This window comes from Mastigoproctus giganteus, chromosome 5 (genome assembly GCF_048544385.1).
Source record: "Mastigoproctus giganteus isolate SK-2022 chromosome 5, ASM4854438v1, whole genome shotgun sequence".
NCBI classification, from domain to species: Eukaryota; Metazoa; Arthropoda; class Arachnida; order Uropygi; family Thelyphonidae; genus Mastigoproctus; species Mastigoproctus giganteus.
The window spans coordinates 215,255,066-215,277,818 of record NC_143579.1 but is presented as its reverse complement, the minus strand read 5'-3'; the positions used below and the strand labels follow the sequence as shown (position 1 = coordinate 215,277,818).

Genomic DNA, 22,753 nt, shown 5'->3' with positions numbered 1-22,753 from the left:
GGAATCTGTTGTGTACCTTATAGTTAGAGGGGTAGAAGCCTGCTAGTTGCACATAAATTACTTTTGTATGCTGTCAGTTCAATTACTGTAATTCTACAGTATTGAATTATATAAGACGGTGATTGTAGATTGTTCAAGCATGCACTGAAGTAACCTGCACCTTAAGAATGCCGTTTCTTTAAGTTTATACTTAGGGATTTAAAATCTAGCGAAATGAGGGGGCACACTGTCTTGTTGGGACTAATGGTATTGAAATTTTGTCGATGTAATTTTCTGACACATCTTGCAAAATCTTTATCAGATATTCAGATAAGATTATTAATTAAAAAGTAAGGATCTATAATTTTTTATTTTCACGAATGGCGGCCCACGTATTAATCAATGAATCTGTTTAGAAATTAGCGTCTTTCATTCAATGGAGGTTTTAATCATTCCAACACCGGTTTTGTGTTTCTTTACAGTTCCATTCAAATGAAAGCACCGTTCATCACTGAAGCAGATATCTGAAAACATAATCGATTTCTATATCTGTACTGACGATATCCACTCGAAAAATTCAACTTTTCATGTTGTTCTTTTACTACATAGTTTATCATGATGAAACTAATTCCTGTATTTACAGCGATTGTCGAACAATAATTCTTCCGAAGATTGTGATGGTTAACACAATCTGATGGTTCTAAACTAATCAGTAGTTAGTAACTGCTCATAGTTCAGAACCATCGGTCGCAGGCGAGGGTGGCATGGTTTTTTCCTCTTGAGAACTCTGATTCTTCGTCCAGCAAACAGCAAAAAGACCAGAACACACGCAATTTACGGGCGTTATATACAGCGCAATATGGCCAAAGTTGCTGATGACCTAAAAGCCCCACAGGAACATAACCTAACCTAGACTAACTGATGGTGCTAATGGTAAGATTATTATTAAAATTTCCCATGTCAACGGATTTTTACACACATATTGTATACGTTTCTAACTAAAAAAAAAATTAATTCCGCTTAAGTTGTTTGATGTAAACAGAGACTGTAATAATTATTTTTGGGTGATTAATCACTCAAATTGGTAAACGCAAGTATATCTATGACGTTTCATGTAAAATAAACAACTGGATATATTCGTTTATTACATACAAAATATATACACGTATGTGGATAAATGTCGCTGTGTTAAAAAGAAATTTAAAGTTTTGAGAGGCCCTTTTTCTTTTCTTATGTAGGTACAGAGCATTACGCTTGTGCCTCTGAGAAATTCCTTCTTTCATTCATTCCAGTGGCTTATTTCATTTCCGTGTTCTAGCCAATGGGACTAAATAGTTTCTGTCGGCCTGAAAAGCATTCTCCGTGTCTTTCGACAGGCTAAAGAGAAGGTTTCAGACCAATGAGATAATGAACTTCCTCCACGCTCGAATTCTTGCTTATGCAATGACGAAAATGCGTGATAGAAATCAAAACTTTTTTCCATATTTAAAAATTCCCTTCAGGGCATATACACAAAGGAATAGAAAGAAGCATCTTGGCATGACAAACGGCATGTGACACGAAGTTCAAAAGCTCCGATGCACACATCATGGATATTTACCATCATTATACTATCAGCATATGTAACTCGGCTGACAAGTTTGAAAAATTTATGAGAAAGTAAGCTGTAGGCTGTATAATTTCTAAAAATATGTGAACTAAGAGTGATATTAAAGGTCATTCTTTTATTTAAGAATCCAGCATGCTCAATTGGTACCGATATGAATCTCAAAATTTGTATTTTTTGCTATTACTTGTCTATTATTTTCCTGTCATTTCAAATAATAATTTGTTTTAATCATTATTTGTAAAAATATAAAAAATAATATTATTGGAATTCAGAAAATAATTTCTATTTTAATTGATGCACTTATTATTTCTTTATATAAAGATGAAAGGCCTATGTTCTTTTCACATACCGGTAAATAAGCAAAACAATTTTCATCACAAAACTCTTGCAATAAAAAGAAATTTAAAATAAATATAGGGATCAAGAAGACTCCTGTAAATAGGTCATTCTGCTTAGCGCCCATTTTTACCATGACGAAAGCCGATTGAAAAACCCAGAATAAATCATGAGGAGAAATCTTACTCCTTTCCTCCATCTCAGATCAACTAATTGCAGCGTCAATGGAAGAGACATTTAAGAATTTTCCAGGGAAATTTGAACCTACATCTTAAAATGAGTGACAAGTGACAAAACCATACTGTTATGGAGTGGAGAAACTAAAATCTATTTTTAGACAGTGGTATGATCTCGATATTCATAAGACTCCAAGGAAAAAGTTAAAACTACAGACCATATCTATTAGCCTGGTTAATTTACTTTATAAAATTTTTGCTCCTATAGTTAAGAGAAGACAGACAATGGTAATCAGTGGACACTGCTCTTTGTGGATTAATGTTATTAGTAGAGTCCCCCAGGGTTCGGTGTTGAGCCCATTACTGTTTTCTGTATTTATCAGTGATATTGATGAAGGCATATCAGGCTTAATGTCCAAGTTTGCAGATGATACAGATGTTGATAAGGTGGTTAATGACAGGAATGACGATATGCTACTGCAACAGGATCTAAAAAAATTAGGCAGATAGGGTGAGAAATGGCAACTGAAGTTAACATTGATAAATGCAAGGTACTGCATATGGATACCAGTAATTCCAGAGTAATATAGCAACTGGGTGGTACTAAACTCAGGGTAGTTGAAAATGAAAAAGACCTGGAGTAATTGTTCAGGCAGATAAGAAGTTCTCTGAGCAGTGCAGACAAGCTGCCAGGACAGCTCATAGATTTTGTCAATGACATACAGAAACTTTGCTAGCATGCATAAGAAGGTGATTATCCCCTTGTACAAAGCCACGGTAAGGCCGCATCTTGAGTACTGTGTAGATGTCTGGAGGCCTCACTTTAGGAGTGATGTAGAGCTGCTGGAATTGGTGCAGGGAAGGGCAACGAGATTGGTGAGCAGAACAAATGAGTGCTCTTACTAAGAAAGGCGTCAGTTCTGCAAATTGCAGCATCTGGAGACTAGGCACCTGAAAGGTGATCTGATTGAGATATTTAAGGTTTTGAATTATTTGAGCAAGTTCAATGTAGATGGGATTCTTCTTCTTGCTCAGATTACGCACATGAAGGGGCATTAATTCAAGTTGATGAAGGACAGTTGGAGAATAGATGAATGGAAGTTTGCCTTCAGCCAGTGAGTGGTTGATTGCTGGAACAAAGTCCCATCTGTTTTAAATAAAATCAAAGAAGAACTAAACAAAATATTGGAGGGAATGGATAGGTAAAATGGGAAGTTTTTTTTTTTTTTTTGCTGATGTGTGTAAATGGCGTGTGTTCTGTAGTCGATTACTGTTTTCTGTACGAAAAACCCGATTTTCCGGAAGAAACTATGCTACCCTCGCCTGATTTTTTTTTTTTTTTTTTTTTTTAAGGAGCATTAGCAACTAAGGCCATATTGCTCCAGGAATATGCGCTGGTCATTCCCTGACCTTTCCGCATCATCCGTATTTGGTGGTGACGGGCTCGAACCCCGGTCTAATCAAGAAGCGTCTGCTACGCACTGCTGCTCCTTCCCACCTGGCTACGGAGGCGCCACCCTCGCCTGAGATCAACTAACTCAGCCATGTTGTAAAAAAAGACCCATAAAAATGCCTCGTGTCATTGACGGAAGAAGGAACATCTTCCATTTACATGATCCCATATGTCCGGTACTTCCTTTTAAATTTTTATCCCTTCCAAATCTTGAATTTTCCTCCCAGTTAGAATCCATATACTTCTAAATATGCTGATCAACTTGAAAAGGTACAAAAACGATTTATAACATACCAGCAGAAGTCATATGTTTTATCATAAAGAGTACTATACACAGGCTATCAGTATTTCAAGCTCAGCCTTCTAGAAAGCAGAAGAAACATCGTAGATTTTAGCTTCTTCACAAGATAATCCCATCAAAAATTTCTATTCCTGAATTAATGAAATAACTCTCCTTTCATATTGCTACAGCAGCTACAAGACAAAAAAGTAACATTCCACACACAGCAGACAAAAATGGACTGTATTGAAACCGTTTAGGACTTGACATGACATGTCAACAAACTTCAATACTCTCCTTGAAAGCATTCATGAGCTAGCTGTTCGTGTCGTTACTAAAGGAACTTAGAACATTGGAAGACTACATTTATTATCCTTTATGATGTGAAAAGGATCCGATTGAATAATTCAGAATAAGTTAAACTCTTAATGAGATAGCACAACTTTAAAAGATATTCTTTTAAAATTCTCTTTAGCTTATTTAAATACTCTCGATTATAGATGAACGTTAATTATACACTATATTATTGTTAATTATACCGTTTTGCTTACATTATAAATGGAAAAACTGTAAAGTATGATCTAAATAAAAATATATCCACTAAATGTAGTGAAAATTTTTAAAATAATAAAAACAATGCAGCAGATATCAAAACCACAATGTTTATATGAATTAGATTAACATTTTGTGGCGTATTGTAATCATATTTATTTGCTTAATTACAGTAATATGAACCCATCTCACTTCTCAGTATTGTATTTGAAATGTTTCTTTGGAGTAAAAAAAATGTAGAACTTCACTTCATTTCCTTTTCAAGTGGGAGCACCTTTGAAGCAAACAACCATATTAACAATGTTAGCTGAAGGATTCAAAGGGATAGGCATGATGTGAAAAGGTTGCATGTGTAACGCCAGAAATGAAGTCTTCTTCACTGATTGCTGGAGAAAAATTTTTTGTTTTATTTATTAGTGTCATACGTATTTAAAAAAAAAAAAAAAGAGGACAGAGAATGACCTAAGCCTTACTGCTATAGGTATACTTCATTCTAACTTCCCAACTGACTGCTTTACCGTCATTCTCCGGGTCATGCGGAGATCCAGTCGGCAGGAATGATGAACCATTTCTTCCGGCAAAAAGTAACGATCCTACATCTAAGAGAAGATAGGTAGACGAGAACTGCAAGAAAGCGTGGGTAGCTGTAATTTATATGGTAAATATATTCGAATAATATAATACAGCTGTCAGTGCAAAGCAACCAATGTGCTGAAGTTATTTAAAGAATTGTTCTACTTCCTTTTCCAACGCTTTAGGGCTTCGTCAAATACCATCAGTTAAGCTATTCACTATTTTATGGACTGAGGATATTAAGGAAAAAGACATGTTTGTAATAAACTGCACTCATGTTTATAAAAGAACGCTGTCTCATAGTTATCCAGTGTTCAGATCTTCTATTGAAGCGAAAAACTGATTATATTCTTCACAGCCATGTGTAACAACTCTTATAGAATAGGAAATTATGCGAGAAAACTTTCTCTGTAAGGAGAATTACTTTTTTGATAAATAGAGCATGATGGGTGTCGACCCGTTTTTTTTCTTTTTCTTCTTGGTAATGATTCTTATTTGTGATCATCATGGAAATGGAATATGTTATACTTCAAGGTATATAGTATTGTTTTCAGCAGAAGTAGCCTATTTTTAATATAATGATGGATCAGATAAGAACAATAATGGAAGTATGGACTCTCTTGAGATTATTACTTATTATAAGAGTTCGTAAAGATTGGCTGAGAATTGGACTAAGGAACATTTTTGGCAGGTAAATGTATTCTGACTTTAAAAAAAAAAGCCACTGTTAGTGTATGGGTGTATAAGTAATAACGTTTCTATTACGAAACTAGGGAGTGGGGCATTACGAAAATACGAAATTTTACATGGCTTATTGTCATATAATGCCCAGACACGATAGGAGGGCTGCCCAGACACGATAGGAGGGATTATATGTTAAGAGCCTTGTGGATTAACTCAAGACTTGAAGGAATCTGCAAGGCTTTAGGGGGTAAATTTCTATCAGCATGGCCCACACTTGTAGGTAGAAGGAATTTGTTTTGTAGAGACGGGATACACTTAAACAAAGGTGGTGCAAAAGTTTTTGCCAGTATTATTGAGGATACCTTAAAGGTTCAGGGAAACTGCTAGTTAGGGGGGATGTGGGTAATACTGACACGCGTTTATCCAATAATATTGGTCAATGTAACTCTTGCACATACCTTAAGAGTTCTTATCTGTTACCCCAACTGGACGTATTATCTAGATGTTCTGGGGGCAAAGACGTTTCACGTGAGCGGGTAGCTAATATCAGGGAAGAGAGCCTAAAAAACTTCAAGGGTTGTGTTAGGGTTGTTAAATATACAAGAACAGTAAATCTTAATTGTTTATACAGTAACGTTAGAAGTGTCGTCAATAAAATGAGCGAATTCGAACTGCTGGTTAAAACAAGTAATGCAGACATGATAGGGCTTACAGAGACGTGGTGCCACCCGGAAATTGGGGATGATGAGTTTCAGTACGGCTTGTATAATGTATTTAGGAAGGATAGAGTAGATAGAAGGGGTGGTGGGGTAATGCTTCTTATCAGAAGCAGCCTGAGTGCGACGATAGCTTTCCCGGATTCAGACGTTTCACATGCTAGTATAGAGTCTGTATGGTGTGAGATAGTTGGAAACAAAGGTATAATGCGAGTAGGAGTAATCTACAGACCAGGTGATTGTGAAGATTATGACAAAAGCCTCTACATGCAAATGGAATGGGCAAGTAAGCGTCAATGCTTTATTATGGGTGATTTCAATTTGCCTCTAATTGATTGGAGTAAATGGGAAGGAAACTCGACATGGGGAACAAAATTTTTAAATCAACTAGATGACTGTTATTTGTATCAACATGTCAGGGAAAGTACTAGAGAAAAGAATATCCTAGACCTCATCATCACACATGAATCAGATGACATAACAGGGCTGACAGTAGAGGAACCAGTAGCAGGAAGTGATCACGGAGTTCTACGGTGGATGATGACGAGAGAGGTAGCAGAAGTAAAAGGCAAAGGAATGGGTTTTAATTTCAGAAAAGGAAATTACGATGCCTTCAGGTACTACATGGCCTCTATTAACTGGGTAGATATCGCGCAGAGAATGAATACAATTGAACTGTGGTACGCTTTTAAAACATTAATCACAGATGCCTTGAATGCGTATATACCATTAAAAAAATACTCCACGAGGAGGGTTCCAAGTTGGATGACTAGTGAAGTTGCCGCATTACTTGAGCAGAAAAAGGTGGCATGGAAAGGTTACAGAACAATAAAAAGTACTGAAGCCTATAACAGCTACAAGGTGATGTGTAATAGAGCCACAGAAAAGGTTCGACAGGCAAAGGCAGTTTATGAGAAATCACTAGCAAACAGAGCAAAGAGGGGGGATAAAGAATTCTTCACATATATAAATGCCAAGAAGAGCAGGACAAACCAGATCGGACCTTTACGTAAGGGAAAGGAGATAGTAATAAATACACCAGCTGCCGTTGCAGATGAACTCAACAGTTATTTTGCATCGATATTTACAAATGAAAAGCCTTTTGTGGCAAAGGGAAATTGTGGGAGCGAAGTTAAAAAATATGTAATTAATGATATTGAAATTTCGCGAGATTATTTAATGAAAAAACTTTCGAGCTTACAGACCAGTAAAGCTCCTGGAGTTGATGGAATATACCCTATAATCTTAAGAGAGGCGGCAAGCGAGTGCATTGAACCATTGAGGCTAATTATGCGAGCATCATTAGACTCTGGGGAGATTCCCTTGGATTGGAAAAGTGCAAATGTATCTCCCATACATAAGGATGGCTCTAAAAGTGAAGTTGGAAATTATCGACCTGTCAGTCTGACTTCAGTAGTAGGGAAAATCATGGAGGCAATGATCAAGGGTGGAATTCAGGATCATTTGGATCGAATTGAAATTCTCAAGGATACTCAGCATGGTTTCGTAAAGGGAAAATCATGTTTAACAAATCTGGTTCGCTATTTCGAAAGGGTCACTCACGAGCTGGATTTAGGGAATAATTTCGACATTGTTTATTTAGATTTCAGCAAAGCTTTTGACTCAGTCCCACATGAGCGGTTGCTTTATAAGCTGGAACAGGTTGGAATCACTGGGAAAATCCTTAGATGGATAGAAGGATGGCTTCAGGGCAGGAGGCAGAGGGTTGTGATAAATGGCTATTCCTCAGATTGGGTTGAGGTAAGAAGTGGGGTTCCCCAAGGATCAGTATTAGGACCACTGTTGTTTTTAATTTTCATAAACGACATTGATGAAGGGATAGAGGGCGTGATGTCTAAATTTGCAGATGATGTTAAAATTGGAAGAGTAGTTAATGATCACTGTCAAGCTGAGCTTCTTCAGAGAGACCTAGATAGACTTCAGGAATGGTCAGAAAAATGGCAGCTGTGCTTTAATCCAACAAAGTGTAAGGTATTACACCTGGGAAACAGTAATCCCAAAAAAACTTATTCACTTGATGGAGTTCAACTAAACCCAGTACTGGAGGAAAGGGACTTGTGTGTTACGATACGGTCAGACATGAAATTCTCTGAGCATTGTAAACAGGTTGCAAGGAAGGCCCATGGTGTCCTATCGATGATCTATCGAACTTTTGCAAGTAGAGATAGGGACGTGATAATCCCATTATATAAGGCTTATGTTAGACCACACTTGGAATACTGTGTTCAAGTATGGAGACCGCACCTGAAGAAAGACATCGAGCTTCTTGAAAGGGTGCAAAGAAGGGTAACTCGCCTGGTGAGATCGGCAAAAGGGCGTCCTTATGAAGAAAGACTTCGAATATGTGGGTTGCAGAGTTTGGAAACTAGACACCTTAGAGGAGATTTGATTGAGGTGTTTAAGGCTCTGAGAGGCATCAGTAAAATGAATGAGGACGAAATTTTCAAGATTATAAATGATGCTAGAACTAGGGGACATAAATTCAAGTTACGCGGGGAAATGTTTAGATTGGACTGCAGGAAGTTCTATTTTAGCCAGCGAGTTATAAATTACTGGAATAAGTTGCCTTCATGGGTGGTAGAGGCCGACAGTTTGGGGAAATTCAAAGGTCATCTGGATAGTACTTTCGGGTAAGGGAAGCGCATAGGATGATAGGTTTAATTTCCTTTTTATTTATTTTTTATTTTATTATTATTTTTTTTATTTATTAATTATTATTATTTAGTTATTTATTTATTTATTTTTTTTTTTGTTTTTATCATTGTTTTGTTCGGATTTTTTTTTTTTTTTTTTGGCTGGTGCAGCATAAGCCATAGGCTTTCTTGCACCATGCGGCCGTTACTAATACTAAATACTAATAATGAGTAGTTATAAGCAGCAATGAAAACTAGCATCTGGTACCACACAATTCAACAAGTTTATGAGACTGTTTAGTTTATTGTTATTGAGCGAAATCTAGTTTAAAACGCTACATAAATGACTAGATTGTGTTCAACATTGTTTTCAATTTTCACACAAGGAAATAAAAACAAAGATTTATTTTAGGCATTACTGTCCCTGGTCTCCGATACTGTATTCATTTACCCCTCCCTATATTCCGCCAAACTATATATGGACAGAATATTATTAGTATGATTGATTATAGGGAGGGGTAAATCAATTTTCCAGGAGATAGCTTAGGATGTGGGAAATAAAAAAACTATATACTAATGTTGTCTAAATATAAAGTATTTATTTATTGGTAAAAATAACGAAATTGTTGTTTGTATTAATGCCCCAAGTTCAAATTGTAACTCCCAGAAACTCAAGTTTCTGGGAGTTACAATTTGAAAAATGCGAGTCCGACTAACTTGGCCGTGATGGGGGAAAGCATTAAAAAAAATTCTTCTGTCTGGATGAGAACTGAACTCAGGCATTTTACATACGGTATGTAAGAACCGCAATCACAATCGCTATACTGGCGCGAGCTCTTTGCATTATATATAAAAAATATATATATATACATATATTTTCGCCATTTCCAGATAAGTAATTAGCGAATTTTTATGTTAATCGCAGTGCGATCCAAGAAACTGTTCTACTTCAGCACAGATTTATTAAGTGTGGAACATAATCTGCAGTGATTCACGTGAATAAAAATTAAATAAAAATACAGAAGACGCTGAATAATTATCACGTTGCATATTATATAATTTTACAATTTATATTTGGGTCAGTAAAATACATTTCTCAATAGCTTTTTTTTTTTTTTTTCCCCCTAGATTTTATAGTGGCGCTAGCGCGCAGAGAGGAAGTCTTCTGCTGTGCCAGTTGCTTTTGATATCAGATATTTGTTTAGTATTTTCGTAATAATATTTATACAGATTTACAGTAAGTTGAGAAGTTTTGTTTTCTGTAGGTACTGTTACTTTAATGTTTGTTCTTGTTTTGTAATTAATATTTTATATTATTCTCTTTAATGTTTTTTAATGCTGTGAAACTTCCGGCCTATTTAGCTGCTTTGAATATCGCTTTTCAGTATACTAATTGGAAAATATTTCACTAATAAGCCTAATTGAAAAGTATTTCACTAATAAGCAGCAAAAATTATTATATTTTTGTACAATTATATTATTATGATATTTATAATTAAATTATTGAATTTGAAACCATGGAGTAAACGTGGAAAACTAGGGCACGAGTGAAACTAGAAAAAAAAAGAAAAAAAAAAAAAACACAACCTAAATTAGGATTTAATAATGTTTGTTCATTGGTAACGTTCTACTACTTTGTTTTTTTTTTTTGCTGTTGTTTCGATTTTAAATAATTTTTTTTTGACTCTTTAAGAATAAACTGCTTCTACACTAGGATTTTTGTATCAAGAATATGCGAATTTTCTCGCGATAGTATAAACATGGATCTCTGCAGAAATTATGGATTTGTACGAGATGTTCTTAGGAGAAAGAAAAATCTTATTCGATAGTAAATAGTGATTATAAAAATTTTAGGATTCACATACAAAATTAATCACACCACCCAACATGGTTTTTAACATGTCCATGAGTACACATCAGCTTTGCGATGCATCTGGAATTTATTGTGATTGATGCTAAACAAGCCCCGATGATGCCTGTTTAGTTTGCTCAAGGTGCTCTCTATAAGCTTTGATACTTCTGGAGAGTGAGTAGACATTTCATAGAAGATAGAAAATAAAAAGTAAGGGGGTTTACAGAAGAACACAAGAAAATGCAGGACTGTACTATCCATATCGAAGTTCACTTAAATGTAAATTAAACGTGGTGTGACTAGTGGCGTAACTAGGGTTGAAGGCGCCCAGTGCAAATAAAAATGGCGTCTCTTGAAAACTGTTCTTTTGGAATTTTTGCATTTTTTAACCATAAAAAGGCGGCCCCCAAATTTGAGCTCAGGGCACGTGCGCCACCTTCCTCACCCTATTTACGCCACCAAGTGTGACCAATTAATGATTTTTAAAATTAATCAACTGTTATACCACATTAAAGGAATTGTTCCAAACTGTAACAGGTAATGCTGAAGAGGTTCAAGTGGTATTATAGTATTTAATTTTGAAAATTGGATTTGATTACACCAGGTTTAATTTCATTTTAGTGAAAATTATTAAATAATTTAATAAAATTATAATTATACAGGGGGTAGGCCATTTACCGGTTGCCAGTGCTTTGAAGTCTGTTACTGTAATCGGGATAATTTCTATAGGTGGATCATGGTCATTCGCTAGCTAGCTGCCCTCTTCTCTCTCATTCCATACACCTTTCAACCACATTCGGTGCTATTCTTTGTGTATCAGTAGTCATGATACAACTGGGTATTGATTTTAAAAAATTATTGACTTTATGATCGTAATATACTTTTTTGTTAGGTGTGTTAAAGGTCAAAGCAACAAAGGCTATGAGGAGTCAGTATATTGTGTCTTTAATTGCTTGTATTTTCTGTTTGTTTGCCGTTTTCTGGACGAAAAACCTGAGTTTTCTGGAGAAAGAAACACGCAACCATCGCCTGAGAGCAATTAACTCAGCCACGTTGTGAAAATCCCCATAAAACGTCTCGTGTCATTGGTCTGATTCGAACTCAAGCCTTTTTCATCAAGTTTGGGAGGATGGTGATGCTTTTTTGCCCACATGATTCATGGTACCGACTGCTTACATAAGCAATGCGTTTCTTAGACTAACAGTTTGTTGATGAGAACGGGTGGAACTGTAGGGTGAATGCGTCGCGGAATAGCTAGTGACCTTGACCGCGGAATGCCCTTGACCATCTGTAGAATTCTCTCGACTATAATTTTATATGGGCCTCTTGCAATGCGGATTGCTGGAACATTCTGGCACGGCTACCCAAAGGGTTGTGCAAGTCTCGGGATTCGTCTTCCGTATACACTACATTGCCAAAAGTATCAGGACATCCCTGGAATTTGGGGAAAATGAATATAGGCAACTACGTTCACGCTACAAGTAAGCAGATCAACGAAATACAGTAGATAGGTCGAGGAATTCAGCTAAGTGATCCAATAGGGAGTCATTGGAGAATGCAATTTTAGCATTCAATGTGCTCCTGCCACTTCAGCGAAACTGCAGCAGCCTAGACCAACGGTGGCTGACATAATCGCCAAATGGAATCATGGTGCTGCTACATCCGGGAAACGTTCAGGTAAACCACAGGAATTAACCCAGAGAGTCCGGAAGTCCTTAGAAGAAGTGGTATTCGATGAAGACTGAGGTATATTCCGTCACTCTTCATCGAATATGTCAATCAGGGAGTTCAGGGAGGTCACAGAAACTGATAGCATCGGATTTTATGAAAGACCTGTGGAACACGAACCAAACATCAGAGCATGCAGTGCACAGTGTCGACTTTCCTGGTGCACAATCCATCGTAATCGGTCCAGAGAACTTTGGAAATCTGTGTTATGGAGTGAGGAATCAGGGTACACGATTTTTCGATGTGGTTTAGGTCTAGTGGATGTCCGAGTACGCTGTTTACCTGAGCGTGTCATCCCAGTTGTGAAATTTGGCGGAGGTGACGTCACCGACTGCAGTTTCTCCTGGTTTTGGCTTGGACCACTGGTTGTCATTCCTGTAACAGTGATTGCCATACGAACATTGACATTTGTGAAAATTCCGGCCTTCCTACATCGTGGCAGTAGTATTGGGGAGGACCGTTTTCTGTTTCAGCATGACGATGCACCTCGCTTACTAGTGACTTGATTTGAAGACAGGCGTGCAAAAGCTACTTTGATATACCCATTGCCCAAACCGTAATCCCACTGAACACTTTTGTGGTCAACTGGAACGTCGTTACGTTCGGGCCAGAACAACACACTAAAATCTGCGCCTATGACCACTGTGTTGAAGGAAGAATGGGCTTAAAATACCCCCTTGTTATCAAAAATTGGTCCTGACTGTTTCAAAGGTGTTCGGTTACTTTTGGTAATATAGTGTATAATATTTGTTAAAATAAAATTATGGACGCTATTCCTCTACTTTACTCCTCTCGGTTGGCAGTGTGCTTATAGTTACCATCCTCCCACAGCAGGCGGAAAATGCCTCGGTTCGAATCCCGTCAATTACAAGAGGAATTTTTATGGGCTTTTTTTCCCCAAAGTGGTCGAAATTTGCATAGTTTCCCCTCCCGGAAACTCTGGTTTTTCGTCCATCAAAAATAATCCAATATACTGACGCCTCCTAGCCTTAGTTGCTTTGGCGCTTTACACTAACCTATACTTGACTTTTTTGTCCCATTGAAAATTTTAAACAACATCGTTAGGTGTCCATAGCATCCCCTTTCTTTCGGTCATCTTTTAAAATAAATTTGGGCATCCAACGCCAAAAAACTAATCTCCAAAACTGCATTGTTTCCTGGTGATAACGTCACTATTGAACTTCCTCTATTGAATTCGTAATCGGATTAAAATATCTGCAAATCAAAACAGGAGACGATAAGGCGCTAAAAGAAACTGGCTTAAAACTATTCTGCTCATTCTTTCACAAAGCATCTCATTACCAGAGTGAGTCGTGGGGTTACACACACGTGAACCCAGCTATGGTAAAGGTGGTCAGAGGCCGCATACGATTCTATTAACTATGGATAATTTAAAAAGAAGGCGGACAAAGTGGGGAGTAGACGTAGAACGCAGTGCCCCAAGTAACGGGCCACACTCGGAAGAAGCTGGGACGCTGGTTGCATTGCGGGTATCGAAGACCGGTTGGAGCCCTTTAGCTACAGTCGCCAGTGCGAAGACCCGTGTCAATGGCCGCAGGTGGCCTACCTCGATCCCCAGAGTCTCGGGCGTAACCCAGAACGCATTCCAAGCTCCGTCGTGCCGACTTGGTATTGCTTTTCCGGAGCACAAGAACCGAAAACTTGAAACTGAAGGAAGAAAGCAAGAAGAAAATCAACAAACAAAAAACGGTGCACGTGCATCTTCATTGTCAAGTCGGGAGCGAGTTCCTGGGGAACAAACAAGCTCAACCGAGTGTATTTGGAGAGGGGGATGAGGCAAGGGAACTGATCGTTTCCGTATTTATTTTCTTTAAGTGGCAAAACGTAACGTACCAAGGACTTTCGATCGTTGATTCTTATCGTAATTTAAATAGAACGAATAGCGTCAGTAGCGCAGCCAAAGATGATGGGAAGAAAGATGTATGTTTCCCCAAACAAAAAGGAAAATACCATTCTGTAACCTTTGAAATGTTTTATTTTCTATATGAATATACACTGGTGTTCAAAGAAAGTGCATCACCTAGGAATTTCATATTTGTAACCCTTTTTCGCGATGGTATGTTACTGACTAGCATCACAAATAGAAATATAAACATAAGATATTCATTAATAGTTAAGGCAAAGCTAAGTAATATTTGACAGGTGCCCTCAAAATATTCCAAAATGAGCATTTGCAACCTTTATACAACAGATTTGGTAAACACAACAATTATGGCTGAAATGTTTTCAGAAAATAATCGGGTCTTTTTCATTTTCTGTGTGAGGAGGGGGTTCTTCTTAGGACGACGGGCTACAAGTCCATTTTTGAAGAGGCACCTTCTGGCTGTTACTGCACTTGCTACCACTCCTGTGTGTTCTTCCATTCTCTTTTCAGCTCAGACGAAGAAGCTTTACGGTTTTTAAGGCAATAGCGCTTCAAAACGCGGTCCTGTTTTGGCGGAGAGACTCGTTTGCGTCCGGTTCCGTTTTTCCTATCAGCAGAACCAGTATTCTTGAGTTTGGAAAGAAATCTACTCACTGTCGACTGATTACAAGACACTCTATAAGCAATATGACGGGAAGAATATCCTTCCTCAAGTAAAGCAACAATAGCACTCTTTCTTCGTGGCGTCAACTGCACGTAACTCGCCATCCTGAAACAAGCAAGGGACGACTGCAACTGTTGCAGAGCGTACTTATATATCTGAAAGTAACAGCTGATGCAATATTACGTCATCACCTACGCATGTCAATCTTATCTGATGCAATCTGTAAGAAATATTGCCATATACTTACGTTATTCGGACGACAATTACAATTTTAGGGGGTGATGCACTTTCTTTGAACACCAGTGTATTTGTTGCACTACACACTCCAAATTCCGAGTTAAAGTACTAAATAAGATAATCATCCTATCGCACAAACTTTTACAGATCATTGATATGTGTTTGTGGTGGATGACAAGCTAAGAAATTCTTTCTTTTAAATGTGTAAGCAATAACTCACTGGAATGCATAAAACTATAATGCTATGACAAAACAATTATTAAATTTTATAATTATCCAAGTTCATCATCATCATCAGCCATTTTCAATCCACTGCAGGATGAAGGCCTCTCCAGCAACTTTCCAGTTCCTTCTGTTTTGAGCACTGGCCATCCATTTACTACTCAAAAACTCATGAATTTCATCTATCCATCTCCGCTCTGTCTTCCAGGTTTTCTTCTAGATCCTCTTGGGTACCATTCTGTTATTTTCTTAGTCCATCTGTCATCATGTCTTCGAGCTATGTGTCCTGCCCAAGACCATTTTAGTTCTTTAGTTTTGATAAGAATGTCCTTTACTTGAGTTTGCTGCCTAATCCACGTGTTTCTCTTCTTATCTAACAGTCTGATTCCCAATATAATTCGTTCCATTCTTCGCTGTGTAGTTCTTAGCTTCTCTTCCATTCTTTTGGTGAGTGCCCAAGTTTCACTTCCATAAGTCATGGTGGGGAGTATACATTGATTCATTATTTTACGTTTCAGACAAACTGGGATATTGCTCTTCAGTATGTGACTATATTTCCTGAATGCTATCCATCCAAAATTTATTCTTCTCTTGACTTCCAGCCATTTATCATTATTACAGCTAATAACTTGTCCCAGATAAGTATATGACTCCACCTTTTCAATTACTGCTCCTTCAATCATTATTTCCCTTTCCGTGGCATACTTGTTCATCATTACTTTTGTTTTAGCCATATTCATCTTTAGTCCAAAATCCTTACTAACTGTGCATAACTGATTAAGATTTTCCTCTAATTCTTTGGGATCATGGCTTATGACCACAATGTCATCTGCAAATCGTAAATGGTTTAGGTACTCTCCGTTAACATTGACTCCTTTCTGCGACCAGTCTAATCTTCTGAAAGCTTCCTCAAGGGCAGCAGTAAACAGCTTCGGCGATATTGTGTCTCCTTGTCGAACTCCTTTATCGATTTTAAATTTGCTACTGTCTTTGTCTAGTCTAATAAAGGATGTAGCACTCTCATATATTTTCTTCAAAATCATAATATATGGAGTATCTATGCCTTGTCTTTCCAGTGCCCGAAACATTGCCTTATGCTGTATGGAGTCAAATGCCTTTTCATAATCCACAAATGCCAGGCATACTGGTGTTTTATATTCATTTGCTTTCTCCATTAGCTGTGATATTACGTGAAGGTGATCCATAGTTGAGAATCCTGTCCTAAAGCCAGCTTGCTCTTTCGGTTGATTCTCATCAAGTATTCTTTCTAATCTGTTAGTAATGACCCTTGTGAACAACTTGTAGATATGGGATAACAGGCTAATTGGTCTATAATTTCCAATTTCTGATTTATCTCCTTTCTTATGCAGCAAAACTATGATTGCATTATTCCACTGCTTAGGCATCACACCTTTTCTAATGCACTTTGTGAAGAGCCTTGCCAGTTTTTGTGTTATGTCTCTTCCTCCCAATTTTAACAACTCTACAGTAACTTCATCTTCCCCCGGGGCTTTCCGATTCTTCATTTTCTTCAATGCATGTTCTACCTCATCAGGAAGAATGTCGGGTATGTCGTATGTGTTGCTACTTTGCAATCCATCTTCCCCACTGCTGGCATCATTCCCTCGCTCCTTGTATAATTCTCTATAGTAGTCTTCTGCTATTTGAATTATGCCTTCTCTGCTGTTTGTAAGTACACCATCGCTATTCTTCAGTTTCAGTATCAGTTGTCTTTCTGTATTACTGCTCATGGCTGCTGATTTAAATCCTTTGTTTTCCCTTAATGCTTGTTCTACTTTTCTTGTGTTTTATCCAAGTTAGTGATGCTCAAATTATCCAAGTTAGTGATGCTCAAAATGATGGCCATTAACCCAAAGGTGTGTTTCGTGCTGTTCTATCACATTTTTGAGAAATTTTAGTACATAGGGTTAGATTAATTCTTGAAAATTCCTCAAAGATTGTTTTTCGTATATGTACAATCCGATACGACAGTACACTGTATCTGTTAGATAAAGCGTATTGTTGTGGTTGTGGGGTCTTTATGAGCATCAGCAACTTAGGCCATATTGCTCCGTGTATGCTGTTTGTAAATTACGTGTGTTCTGTAGTCGATTTTCTGTTTGCTGGACGAAAAACTCGAGTTTCCGGGAGAAAAAACCATGCTCCACTTGTCTGAGACCAACTAACTCAGCCACGTTGTGAAAAAGGCCGATAAAAATTCCTCACGTCATCGAAGGGACTCAAACTCAGGTCTTCCCCCCCCCCCCCGGTACTGTTATCTTGTATGGGACATAGTTTTGGCGAATTATAGCCCTAGTTGCTGATGCGCCATTAAAACCCAAAAAACCAACTTCCCCCCGGTGTGGGAAGGACGGCGATACTACCAACTGTGCTACCCACGAGGGCTGTATTGTCGTAAACCTACAGGTAAAAGTGTTCAGGAGTTGAATCTAGTGACTTCGGCAACCATTCCATGGGTTCACGAGACCTGCCCACCTACCAGGAAATTTTCATCCAAATATTATCATATGCTGCCCTACCGTTGATAGTTCATAACGATCTACTCAAGTACCACTTGTCAGACACAACGTAACCATAAAAATGCTCGTAGGCCTTCGAGGAGACAGTAGTATGATTGTGGATGCAAGATGCCGAGATCGACGTAGTTAACTGACTTCCAGCACCGAGTGATAAAAGAGTACCAAGAAATCGTCTGTACTTGACATATCAATGGCGCTGACTTAGGGCGATGATTGGTGGTGTGATTCTTTAAAATGGAATCGAACTAGTGCTGAAACCGTTACGAAACGATTGGAAAAACCTCTCGAGCTGACGAAACGTGACAGGAGAGCCCTACAAAGAATCATCCGCTCGGAACTTAGGTCGACGTTGTCGAAGCAGAGATAGACCCTCGGTGCTGCATGATATGGGTTACCACTGTCGTACAGCCGTCCAATAATCACCTCGACTAATGCCAGACGCCGCCTAATTTGGTGTAATTCTTGGACCGTGAGACCAATGGAAAGCTGTGCTTTGCAGTGACGAGTCATGATACATGGTCTGCCAACCTGACAGTTGTACCTGGGTATGGCGGGTGTCCGGAGAAAGCTACTTGCCGGATTGTATTGTCATGAGAATGAATTTTGGCAGAGCCAGCATGATGGTCCGGGGTTTTTTTGTTTTGTTTGGTTTTTTAGGAGCATTAGCAACTAAGGCCATATTGCTCCGGGATATGCGGTGGTCATTCCCTGACCTTTCCGCATCCTCCATATTTGGTGGCGACGGGCTCGAACCCCGGTCTAATCAAGAAGCGTGTGCTATGCACTGCTGCTCCTTCCCACCTGGCTACGGAGGCGCCGATGGTCCGGGGCTGTTTTTTATTTCAGCATTGTTTGGCCTGGGACCATTGGTTGTTTTTGTCCAAAACAACCAATTCGAACTAGAGGCTGACGTAAAGGCTAATGATTTCAGCACACATTGTTAATTTTCCTGTAAATAAAGGTTACTTGTAAAATATATTAATAGTGGTGCAATGTACATACAATAAGAGAATAACGAGGAGGGAAATCTTGCATATAATAAACATATTTTCTTAAGTTACACATAGATTAACATGCCAATATATGAATCTGCAGTAACTGTACCATTGAATTAAAAAGGCCCAAACACTCGTTGACGATATTCATCCTTAAACAACTCCAGGATGGGTGATATATTTAATTTCACTGGGAAGTCTTCAAGTCAATTTTTGCAGACTTCTTCGAATCAGTAATTGCTCTCGGTTTCTAGATCTTGGAAGATCCGTCGTACTACTCTTATTATGAAATGTTTGTATCATTCTGTAAATTGTGAATCCTTTTGGTACTGGAGTAACATTTGCCTTCATTCATTTCCACTGTAGATCTTTCATGTTTTATGTACAGTATAACTTCATTGTTTTTATAATGGTATAATCATAAAACGATATGTCCTTCCTGAATAGATCGTTGTACCCACCTTCTACATATTGTTAATACCGACTTGCACCATCTTTGCAAATTGCTACTTAACATTTGTGAACAATTCTGAATAATTCATTTTTAATCATCTGAAAAATAGCGATCAGTGACGCTGAAATTAGATTTTCGGGATACTTTTAATACTGAGATTTGTTAAAAGAAATCACCGAAAACTTCTAAAATTCATAAATTATATCGGAAATTTTTAAATAACTTATTTGAGGCTGGAATTTGGAGTAGGGCTTTATTCACGATAAGCTATTCTCATGCTTACAAGGGTTATCTGATTTAAATGTAAAGTTAACTGCGCGCATTCATCGCCAGAGGGTTATATTTCGCCTGGTCGTCTTGTATCAAGGAGAAAATCTTAAAAAGGAACTTTTTCTTTATTTTTATTAATTTATTTACTGGTCTTAGATTATTTATATGCCCCTTTCTTTTTAAGACTTGATTATTTGAAATTAGGAGTCTTTGGTGATCGAAGGCAGTAAGTCTTGCTGGAGAATCTTTAAGATGATATTAGAATCTGTTACTCGTACGTAATTTATGACCTCCCATAGGTCATGCAGCTGATGACCCCGAACAGAACACCGCTGACACCTTTGTCCAAGCTGCTGACGGATAGCTTATATGGTGTGTATGAAGCAATATTCTCAAACTGCTCTTCAGTTAAATTGGGTTCCTATTGAACTTAGATATAAGGTAAGTTCCTGTTGAATGTGCCTTATATACAGAGTGGTTATAATTAAAGTGCGTCACTTTGGCTATCTCTAAGTGGCACATAATGAATCTCACCGAGATAAACTTAGGAGCAAACAATGTCTTTGATTCCGCATGGCCTGGACACTATATTCCACTCTGTTACAAATTTCATAACTTGATGATTCGTGGTTTGCTGCCTAGAGGTATTAGTATTAGTATTAGTATTAGTAACGGCCGTATGGTGCAAGAAAGCCTATGGCTTATGCTGCACCAGCCAAAAAAAAAAAAAAAATCCGAACAAAACAATGATAAAAACAAAAATTAAATAAATAAATAATAATAATTAATAAATAAATAAAAATAATAAAATGAAATTAAAAATTAAATAAAAAGGAAATTAATCCTATCATCCTATGCGCTTCCCTTACCCGAAAGTACTATCCAGATGACCTTTGAATTTCCCCAAACTGTCGGCCTCTACCACCCATGAAGGCAACTTATTCCAGTAATTTATAACTCGCTGGCTAAAATAAAACTTCCTGCAGTCCAATCTAAACATTTCCCCGCGTAACTTGAATTTATGTCCCCTAGTTCTAGCATCATTTATAATCTTGAAAATTTTGTCCTCATTCATTTTACTGATGCCTCTCAGAGCCTTAAACACCTCAATCAAATCTCCTCTAAGGTGTCTAGTTTCCAAACTCTGCAACCCACATATTCGAAGTCTTTCTTCATAAGGACGCCCTTTTGCCGATCTCACCAGGCGAGTTACCCTTCTTTGCACCCTTTCAAGAAGCTCGATGTCTTTCTTTAGGTGCGGTCTCCATACTTGAACACAGTATTCCAAGTGTGGTCTAACATAGGCCTTATATAATGGGATTATCACGTCCCTATCTCTACTTGCAAAAGTTCGATAGATCATCGATAGGACACCATGGGCCTTCCTTGCAACCTGTTTACAATGCTCAGAGAATTTCATGTCTGACCGTATCGTAACACCCAAGTCCCTTTCCTCCAGTACTGGGTTTAGTTGAGCTCCACCAAGTGAATAAGTTATTTTGGGATTACTGTTTCCCAGGTGTAATACCTTACACTTTGTTGGATTAAAGCACAGCTGCCATTTTTCTGACCATTCTTGAAGTCTATCTAGGTCTCTCTGAAGAAGCTCAGCTTGACAGTGATCATTAACTACTCTACCAATTTTAACATCATCTGCAAATTTAGACATCACGCCCTCTATCCCTTCATCAATGTCGTTTATGAAAATTAAAAACAACAGTGGTCCTAATACTGATCCTTGGGGAACCCCACTTCTTACATCAACCCAATCTGAGGAATAGCCATTTATCACAACCCTCTGCCTCCTGCCCTGAAGCCATCCTTCTATCCATCTAAGGATTTTCCCAGTGATTCCAACCTGTTCCAGCTTATAAAGCAACCGCTCATGTGGGACTGAGTCAAAAGCTTTGCTGAAATCTAAATAAACAATGTCGAAATTATTCCCTAAATCCAGCTCGTGAGTGACCCTTTCGAAATAGCGAACCAGATTTGTTAAACATGATTTTCCCTTTACAAAACCATGCTGAGTATCCTTGAGAATTTCAATTCGATCCAAATGATCCTGAATTCCACCCTTGATCAATGCCTCCATGATTTTCCCTACTACTGAAGTCAGACTGACAGGTCGATAATTTCCCACTTCACTTTTAGAGCCACCCTTATGTATGGGAGATACATTTGCACTTTTCCAATCCAAGGGAATCTCCCCAGAGTCTAGTGATGCTCGCATAACCAGCCTCAGTGGTTCAATGCACTCGCTTGCCGCCTCTCTCAAGATTATAGGGTATATTCCATCAACTCCAGGAGCCTTACTAGTCTGTAGGCTTGAAAGTTTTTTCATTAAATAATCTTGCGAAATTTCAATATCATTAATTACATATTTTTTAACTTCGCTCCCACAATTTCCCATTGCCACAAAAGGCTTTTCATTTGTAAATATCGATGCAAAATAACTGTTGAGTTCATCTGCAACGGCAGCTGGTGTATTTATTACTATCCCCTTTCCCTTACGTAAAGGTCCGATCTGGTTTGTCCTGCTCTTCTTCGCATTTATATATGTGAAGAATTCTTTATCCCTCCTCTTTGCTCTGTTTGCTAGTGATTTCTCATAAATTGCCTTTGCCTGTCGAACCTTTTCTGTGGCTCTATTACATATCACCTTGTAGCTGTTATAGGCTTCAGTACTTTTTATTGCTCTGTAACCTTTCCATGCCACCTTTTTCTGCTCAAGTAATGTGGCAACTTCACTATTCATCCAACTTGGAACCCTTCTCGTGGAGTATTTTTTTAATGGTATATACGCATTCAAGGCATCTGTGATTAATGTTTTAAAAGCGTACCACAGTTCAATTGTATTCATTCTCTGCGCGATATCTACCCAGTTAATAGAGGCC

At 38.0% G+C, this 22,753-nt stretch overlaps 1 protein-coding gene across 1 annotated transcript; it reads left to right on the top strand.

The window, feature by feature from the left end:
- The first annotated feature begins 12,636 nt into the window (after positions 1-12,636).
- Positions 12,637-13,098, top strand: LOC150086093 (uncharacterized). Its single transcript, XM_090374794.1, has one exon. The coding sequence runs from the start codon at positions 12,637-12,639 to the stop codon at positions 13,096-13,098; it is 462 nt and encodes a 153-aa protein (XP_090230920.1).
- Positions 13,099-22,753: the final 9,655 nt, after the last annotated feature.

Excerpts from the sequence above, each read along its gene's own strand:
- LOC150086093 (XM_090374794.1), top strand. The coding sequence starts at position 12,637 with ATGTCAATCAGGGAGTTCAGGGAGGTCACAGAAACTGATAGCATCGGA.